This window comes from Vigna unguiculata, chromosome 11 (genome assembly GCF_037176805.1).
Source record: "Vigna unguiculata cultivar grain cowpea cultivar isolate G323 ecotype 2 chromosome 11, ASM3717680v1, whole genome shotgun sequence".
Taxonomy (NCBI): domain Eukaryota; kingdom Viridiplantae; phylum Streptophyta; class Magnoliopsida; order Fabales; family Fabaceae; genus Vigna; species Vigna unguiculata.
In genome coordinates, this window is record NC_140802.1 from 15,255,920 (window position 1) to 15,265,530 (window position 9,611).

Here is a 9,611-nt window from a genome sequence, read left to right on the forward strand (position 1 = left end):
ATATATATATATATATATATATAATATTGTTAATCATAGTAATATTACCGCGACAACTATATGTATCATGAATATTGATTATTTTATTCTTGTTAAATATTTAACTAGATAATTAATGAATATTAATAATAATAAAATATTGTAAGTAATTATCTCTTTAAATTAAATGTACTTCTTGGGAAATAACCTTAGATACAATTGTATACATAGATTTTTTTTGTAATATTTTGAGTTCAAAGAAATTATAAAATTAATTTTACTTGTCTTTTGTCTCGTGCAAGTTTTGGTGTTGTTTGAGGGTTTTGTATGTTGAAAAAAGATATTTAGTATTCATATTTTTCTTTTTCTCATCTTTTTTTATATGGGTTGAGGCATTTCTAATAACTATCTTTTTTTTATTTATATATTAGTGGCTGATAAAGAAAATTAAATATATTTCTATAATTTATCTTTACAGCATTTCGTTAATATTATAGGTACCTTCACTGGTTTTTTTTCTATTGAATAATGGTACCTCAATTTTCGTTTGAAAATATATAAAATATGTGAGTTTAGGTTTATACTTTGAGCTAATTAGATAGATCACATCTCCCTACGCAGATAAAAAGAAATAAAAATTAATAGTGATAGCAAAATGAGATTTTGACAATCGTAAACATTGAACTTTGAAACATGGTTGGATAAAGAAAAGGAAAAGTTTCTTTGACTCATAAGGGAGTTGTTCAGCTCCACCCAGGGATGACATGGATGACACTCATCCATGTCAGCTATATATTTCGGATGGTATATAGAAGACACTATTGGCTCATGGAAAAGTATTTGAGACAACCACAATTCTTCTTGGCATGGAGTTATCAGTGGATGAGGTTAAGGTCACCTCGCTTACCTGAAGGTACACTTGTGCTAGTCCTCTTCTTTCACCCTTTTATCCAAGTGCATAAGTTCATTCAATCATCATGAGTACATATTCTACATATAGTCCTAAGTTGCATAAGCATGATAGTCATGAGTTGCATCATACATTTCATAGTGACATTCCATTCTTTGGGGAGGGTATAGGTCCACTATCATTCATAGATTGGATGTGGGATATAGAGAAGTTGGTGCAACCATTCTTTAATAGATATAGTTAATATGATATTCTTAGGCATGTTATTTCTAGATTTGTAGGACGTGCATGTGAGTGGTGGCATCAAAGGCAATTTAAAGTGGAAAAGGGAAAAGCATCATGCATTAATACCTTTTATAAATTGAAAGCATGCATGTGGAAACATTTTGTTCCCTCTTCATATAGGATCACCTGAGAGCAATAGTCTCGACTAGAAAACTTCATTGATATAGGAGATGCATTCATTCAGAATCTAGAGAAGTTTTCTCGTCAAGAAAGAGATTTTAAAGATAAACTTGACTTGCTCTTGAGTAAGAAAAGAGAAATTGAAAAGCAAAGAGAAATTAAAAAGCAAAGAGACCATGTGCAAAAAGAGAAAGAGGAGAAGGAAAGAGAGATAGAGAAGAAGAGGAAAGGAAAGAATCTGAGAGGGCATTGAGAGAAAAGAGAGCAAAAATAGAGCTTGCAAAGAAAGAGAAAGAGGAAGAAGAAATCCTACTCAATAAAGGAGTGCTATTAAAGGCACTTCCGACCCCCACAATTCTCATTGAATCAGGAATTTTAAAGGGAGTTCTCAAATCATTTAACTCTTCTCATTACATCAATCATTCTCATTTCTTCAAACCAATCTTTACTTTTGCTGAGTTTTTCAAGCCAATTTCCCTTCCCATTGTTTTAAACTCCTCAAAAGATTTTACAAAATCAGACTTTGAGTTAATGATGCCTACTAGGTTTGAGACAACTCAAAGTACACAAAATTATTTTTGTGAAGTAGGTCTTGTTCATCTTCAAGTAACTTTCAACAATACAACAAGACCTTCTTTTGTCCTCTACTTTAGATATACTCCTGCTTATCAGTATGGTGTTCATTCCACTTTCAATATATCTCATTTAATTCCTTTTGTAGGATCCATGGATGATGAACACCAAGATTTGAGGGCAAATCCTATTCAAGGGAGAGGGGATGATGTGACCCCAACAAGCCCAACCTCAAATGCATCAACAAGCCCAAGACCACATAAAGGCCCAATCACTAGAAGCATGATGAGAAAGATTCACATGGGCCTCTCATAAGATGATCAAGTCAATCATGGGCTTTTTACATTATTCACATGGGCTAAAGAAATCTCTAAAATATGAGATGATGCATGAAGGAAGTAGTCTAGATTTAAATTGGGTCATTGTTTAGGCTTTGTTTTCAATAAAAGCTAGAACACTTTTTGGGATCAATTAAGTCGAGCCCAATTTGCTACCTTTGGCCAAGAATTACTTGAGTGACTCTCCATTTGGATGCAAGCAAAGCATGAACTAAGCAAGGAGAATGTGATGGAAGCATGATGCGTTTGACTTGGGCAAGGAGAGTGTGATATGCCACTTGGCATCATCAAGACTCATCTACTACATCACATGGTCTACAATCAAGCTTCTTCTCCAAGCTACATTTGCATTTCATCTTTTTTGCATTTTCTCTTCATTTAGCCGGCCATGTGCCTATAAATAGAGCCACTCAAATATTGTAATGGTAACTCTTGAAATTTCTAATAGAATGTTTGTGTTGAGATCACTCCACTCTTCTATTATTTTGAGAGCACACATGGCTAACCTTCTCCTTCATCTCCTCTAGCCACCTTCCATACCATAACTTCACTTCTACTCTTCATCTTCACCAAAAACCTCCATTGCCTAGAGCTCTTCTTGCTCTTATCTTCATTTCCGCTGCATTTCATCTTCTTTTCGGTGTCTTCCATGGATCTCCTTCCTCTTCTACACCAAGGATGTCCATCAGTTTCTTCAACAGGTTCGAGGCGAACATCTCGGCCCACTCTGGGGTCTAGATCGTCACCCGACAGAGTGATCCCAAAGCCAGGTGGCTGCTCGATGTGATTGGTTTACTGGATAGGGAGTTATGGGCGTAGGCTGGCCATGTGGCATTCGCCTGCAAGGCGTTGATCGCAATGGATGGTGAGGATGTCGCCAGATGGGGAGGGAAATTTCATGGCCAGATGAGGGGTGGAGACGACGGCGCCAAGGGTGTTAAGCGAGGGGCGGCCGAGGAGGACATTATATGATGTGGTTGCGTCGACGATGAGGAAGCGGATAGGAATGGTCTTGGTTTGGGCTCCGTCACGGAAGACGGTATGGAGGTCAATGTAGCCGCGGGTGGAAACGTTTTCTCCAGAAAAGCCATAAATTGGTTCATCGTATGGGACCATGGTTGTGTCTAGGAGTTGAAGTTTCTGGTATGTTGCCCAGTAAATGATGTCGACGGAACTGCCTTGGTCGACGAGGACTTTTTTGACTGCGTAATTCTCTATTTCAATAGTGATGACCATAGGGTCGTCTTGTTGGTGGTCGAGGCCGTGGAAGTCGTCGTTCGTGAAGGTTATGGGAGGCATGCGACGTTTGTGATGGGAATGGGTAATGTGGTTGATTGATTGGATATGGCGGAGGTGTCACTTTCTGGCAGAAGAGGTAGAGCCGCCACTAGCGAAACCACCGAAAATGGTGTTGATAGTTCCGCGTAGGGGAGGGTTGGCTAGGGTGACGTCGATGCGAGCCGGTTGGGGGTCTTGGTTTGTGGGTTGGTTCGGCGTTTATCGTGGCGAGAGTCACGGGGAGGGCGTCAATGGTCGGGACGAGGAGGATGATGAGATCGAGAGGAGTGGTCGTCTTTGCGGACAAAACGGTGAAAGTGGCAAGCACGCACCAGTTCTTCAATTTTATCCTAGAATGCTTTACAGTCCTCTGTAGTATGGCCACGGTTGCGGTGATAGCGACAGTATTTGGTCATGTCGGCGTTGGGGGGAATGGTTATTTTTCGTGGCGGTGGGATGAGGTCGGCCTGTAAAGCCTCATCAAGGAGGCGGGATCTAGGTACATTTAGGGGAGCGTATCTGGTGAAGCGGAGTTGTCGAGGTTCTCGTGGTCGCGGATCAGGACGGGGGGTTGGCGGTGGTGGGTGCGTAATCATTGAAAAATTTTGTATGGAGGGTTTGCATTTCCTCCATACAGACGTAATCAGAGGCACGCAAGTTCAACTCGTGCATAGAGGTCGGTGAGTGAAGGTAGACGTTGTTGGCGAAGGGGCCGGGTTGAAGGGTGAGGGCCATGCACTGGAGTATCATCTTTTGATTCAGGTGTGCGGTGCGAAGGGCAGCCTTGCTGAAGCAATCGATAAATGCCCGGAGCGTCTCGCCTTGTTCTTGCTTGATATTGTAGTGGTTTGGTGCGGGTGGCTGCTAGCGAAATGAGTGGTAAACATGTGTGAGAGGGTGTCGAAGCTGTCGATAGAGTATGGTGGGAGGGCGGTGAACCATTCGAGGGCAGGGCCTTCGAGGGTGGTGGGAAAGGCTTTGCAAAAGATTACGTCATGTGAAGTGTAAAGGGCTACGTGGGTGATGTAGACTTTGAGGTGTTGGTCGGGGTCGGGAGGGTTGGTGAAGGGTTCCAGTGTGAAGGGTTCCCACTGCGTGGGGAGGGGGTGTTGGCGATAAAGTCAATGAAAGGGTGACGACGGCTTGGTTGGTGGGATAGAAGTGGGTGGGGAGGTATGGGATGGTGGACAAGGGTGGGAAAAGTGGAGGTGAAGTTGTGAGGAGGGATGTGGGTAGTAGGAAGATGTTGAGGGTTGTAAGGTGGGATATGAGTAGTATGTAGGGTGGTAGGCATGTTGTAAGGGACATGAGTGGTGGGGAGGGTGGTGGCGGGAGTGGGAGTCGCAGTGTGCCCTGAAAGGGTGGAGTGGAAGTGAGTAGGATGGGCTGAGAGGATGAGAGTTTGTTGGGTGGTGGTGAAGGTGTGCAAGGTAGGATTATACTCGTTTTCCTCTTCAGTAGGCTGGAAAGTCGGGGACCCTACACCTTCAAATGCTTCTTTAGCCTTTCCCTTTTGAGTGGGATCGACTTCGATCTTTCACCTTAGGCGAGAGTTTTCCTGTCGTAGTGCTTCCATCTCATCAACGCTGCGCTTCTTCAGGTCAGCCAATTCCTATTGCATCTTGGGTTGACTGTCTAAGATGGCGGTCAGGTCTGGAGTGATGTTAGCAGGTCCTGAAGGGCCAACTTCAACTTGCTTGTTAACTCCTGCTCTACTACGGGTAGAAACCATCTTTGGAGGAAGCGGGTAGTAAAGTACTATCTCGTGCCCCACGGTGGGCGCCAATTGTTCCTGCAGAGAACAAATAAGATAAGTTAGGCACGAGTGTCACCTTACCCATATAGTCCGCTATCTCCTCAGTAGGCCTCTTCTCGGTTGGCATATGTCTACTTGGACCCAGGAGGGGTTACCTGCAGAAGGGACTCTGAAGCTCACGTCAGCGAAAAGCTCTCAAAAAGTCAAATCGAGTGATTAAGGAAGTAATGAATGCGTACCTTTAATTCGTGGGGTCCATGCGTATTTATAGATCATTAATTATGTTTGGCCACGTCATGGGTTAGGCCTTTGCTTGGGCCGTAGGTGGGCCCAGGCCTTAGCCCAGGCCCTTAGTTCGGTTGTTGGAGATTGGTGACTTGTATTGGAGTGTTATGTTTTTTACTAAGTCCTTGGTTCTTTGTATAGAGTGGTCGGCCTGAGCCGGTCACCCTTTAGCGACTTAGGCCGCTATGGTTGTTTTTGGCTTGTTAAATCAACATCGCTTCTTAGTGGTTTTGGTCTGGGTACCTTTAGCATATACATGATGCTTACTATTATTCGGCTGAGGCCGACCGAGCGTGGTACATTTACTATTATTCGGCTGAGGCCGACCAGGTGCGGTACAAAACTCTTTAAAAACTGAAGAAAACTAAGCAATTTGATCTTTGGTGTGATTTAATGCATTCTTGTGTAATCTGAGGCTTTATACTTGTTATAAATACTGATTGGAACATGTCTTGTATGTAAAAGATTGTTGTTTGAATTGAATTGAATTCTGCATTCTGTATAATTCTCCAGTATTTTAGCCGACTGATTTGTCTTTTTAATCGACTATTTCATAGCATCAAGAACAATTTAGTCTGTTGTTTTATATTTTAATCGACTGAAAGTGTACTGGTTTGCTGCATTTACATCCAAACTTTCCAATTCAACCCCCCCTGATGAAGGATTATCTTGTTTTCTTTTAAGATTATTGAATATGGTGTGAGTTGATTAAGAAAGCTAAGTGAAATCCCCACTGGACATTAAGATAGCAAGCTATCTAGATGTGAAGGTTCCTTTCACAAAGCTCAAAAGAAGAAGATGATGGATTGATTCAAAATGAAAAGGAAATGGAAAGCACATAAATCATAGAAAACCAAGAACAATTAAAGGAAGAAGAAAACATAAAATGGAAAGGGGAGAAATGGTAAAAATGTGAGAAGCACACCACTACAAGGCTAGGCTAGAAGCCATGGCAACCATGAAGATGAGTGGATGTGTGTCGCCACTTGCTATGCAAGATAAGGCTTAAAAGTATTCACTCCCAAGGGAGAAAACTCTCACAAATGGTTGAGACACAAGAGTATTTTTACTTCAAAATGTTCAACCCTTTTACATGTTTAGGAGCACCCCTTACATAGAAGAGTTTAGGGGCCTCTAAGCAAATAAAAGATACCTAAGGATGTCTCTACAAAAACCTAACCCTAGCTTCTAGAAACTAGGTCAAGTAAGGTTACAAAAAATGAAAGATAAAAGAGCTAACTATGGTGTGTGCAAGGCTAATTTCGTTCTAGCACAAAAGGAGACAAAGAATGTGTCTCATATGTCTCCAAAAAGTGGCCAAAGTGTGCTAAAAACAAAGGAGATCAAAGGTACATAGGTACATTTGCTTCATGCCTTTTACTTTATGCTTTATGCCTTTGCTTTACTCTCTCCTCCACATCATTTATGTTCACCAATCACCATGCGCCACCTAGCATTGCTTTCTTACTCCTAATTAACCTACAAAGCAAATAAACATAGATTAGCATGTTGGCTAAAGTCAAGTCAACTATAGTCAACAAGTCAAACCTAGTCAAAGGTCAACAAGTCAACTAAAGTTAATTCAACTAAGTCAACTTTGGAAATCAAAAATAACAAACACAAATGAAAGGGATGAAGGATTAGTGAACTTCCTTTCTAAACATGCTTAGTCTTTTTAAGCATGTGCCTCCATCCTTGGTTGGGGTCAATCCTTCATCACCCCCCCCTTCTTGGCTAAAATCACCATTTCAAAACTAACAGAGGTCAAATAGATTCCAACCTTTCTGGCCAAATGGATACCCAACAAACATACATCGGCGACTGCAACTATTAAATTTGTCTCCTCCCCTATTTTGATTATGTCCATAAAACAAGGATCCTAATAATCTCAAGTGATCATAATTTTGTGTCTTCCCATGAAGAATTTCATATGGTGTCTTGTCGTTTAATACAAAAGAAAGAGTGAGATTGATCAAATATCTAACCGCTAATACACATTCCCCCTAGAATTTGATAGGAAAATTACCTTGAAACCGTAGTGAGTGAGCAACATTAAGAACATGTTGATGTTTGCATTCCACTCTACCATTTTGTTATGGTGTTCCAATATAATATGTTTGATGAATAACTCCATGTTGTAGAATATGTTGTTTTAAGCACATAAATTTAGTTTCATTATCAGATCAAACAATTTTAATGCACTTGTTGTACTGTCGCTCAACAAATGTGATAAAACATTTTACCATACCTGCAACTTCTTTCTTTTCTTTTAATAAATATATCCACACTCCCCGAGAATAATCATCCACAATTGTTACAAAATAATATGCACCGCAAGACGATGAAGTTCTACATGGTCCCCACAAGTTACAATGAATCAATTCAAAAATAGTTGTAGTGTGATGATCACTTGAACAAAACAAATTTCATGTTTGTTTTGATTTTTCACAAACTTCACAAACTGTATTCAACTCATCACTCTTACACTTATCAGATATTATGGGAAGCATCCTTACAATTTTATGTGATGGATATCCCATTCTAATGTGCCAAAGTTCTAGTTGATTCTTTATTCCCACGTGATGCGCCTCAGTCTTGTGCACCCCACAATACCAATAGAGTACATATTTCTATTCACCTACTCTAATCAACGTCCTCGAAATGTTGTCTTACATAATACATAATTTGTTAGTAAATTGTATCACACAATTTCCTTCATCAATTATCTGAGGGACAGATGTGTAACGAACATGTCATGTGGTTAGATGCACCACAATCAATAATCCATAAATCTCATATTTTCTTATTGGTCATTTTTTGTGTCATTTTTCCGAATTTATCATATTTGTCAATACTTGCCATTTTTCATTAGTGAAGCCAATCATGCCAAGAGTCTTGTCTTCCACCTTACTTATGCCAGCTTGAACCTTATATGTTCGTACAATAACTCCTTTTCCAAGATTTCTTTAGCATCCTTGGCCCTTTCTGTTGTTGCTTCCTCCATTCTTCGGACGATCCCCCCATAATAAGGATATCTTATTATTTGAAATCACTCATTTATATCGTGCCCACTTTTACCACGGTGAGAACAAGTTGGAGATTTTTCCTTACAATCATTGTGACCTCGTCCCCTAGTTCCAGCTTGTGCTAAGAAACCAATGACCATTCCTTTCTCTTCCTTTGATCGAATGATATTTTTCATTCGTTCTTCTTGGATTGCCATTGCATACATGCAGTTTAAGGGAAGTAAGGGATCTGTTGTCAGGATGTTTAATCACATTGTTTCATAACTTCCCTCATCTACACCCATCAAGAATTGATGAACCTTTTATTCTTCCCTTCGCTTCTCGAGTCTGTACTTGATTACACACGTGCATCCGCTGCATGTACACCTATGTATTTGTTCATAATTTCCAAACTCATCCCAAAGAGTTTTGATCTTCCATAATAATTCACCATGGTCAGACCATCCTATTTGCATTTCACCTTTACTTGTCGTATTCTTGTCTCGTTCGCAACTGAAAAACGTTCTTCAATTTCTTTCCATAGTGTTTGTGCATCTTAAACATACACCACCATGGACTGCAAAGTTGGTTCGATTTTATTTAGAATCCAAGAAACAATCATGGACTGAACTCTTCACCAATCCTCGAATTCGGGTTCATTTTCTCCAGGTTTCTCGTGAGTGCCATCCACAAGACCCCATTTTCGTCGAGCTCGAAGTGATATTCTCACAGCTTGAGCCCATTCGTCATAGTTTTCTCCTCTTAATTGCACTTGGATGATTATGCTTCTAAGATTATCACTTGCATGAAGATCACATGCTGAATGAATCTTCTTCAATCCTCCTCTTTCGAAGGATCCTATGTTTTCTACCATTTATGTGTTGCTTTGATACCTTGTTGAAATATTTATTTCTTCTATGTTATTTTAGGGAGACCAATATATATATATATATATATATATATATATATATATATATATATATATATATATATAACAATTATATATTTATTTCCCAAGATTCAATGCCTTGCATTACGGTGCTTGCCTATCTAATCATATTATATCTAATACATATAACATT

At 40.0% G+C, this 9,611-nt stretch overlaps 1 protein-coding gene and 1 pseudogene across 1 annotated transcript; both read right to left on the reverse strand.

Moving 5' to 3' along the window:
• Positions 1 to 3,012: 3,012 nt before the first annotated feature.
• LOC146881564 (uncharacterized) lies at positions 3,013 to 3,504 on the reverse strand. Its single transcript, XM_085669238.1, has one exon. The coding sequence runs from the start codon at positions 3,502 to 3,504 to the stop codon at positions 3,013 to 3,015; it is 492 nt and encodes a 163-aa protein (XP_085525364.1).
• Positions 3,505 to 8,852: 5,348 nt separating this feature from the next.
• On the reverse strand, positions 8,853 to 9,403 carry LOC146881565 (uncharacterized; annotated as a pseudogene).
• Positions 9,404 to 9,611: the final 208 nt, after the last annotated feature.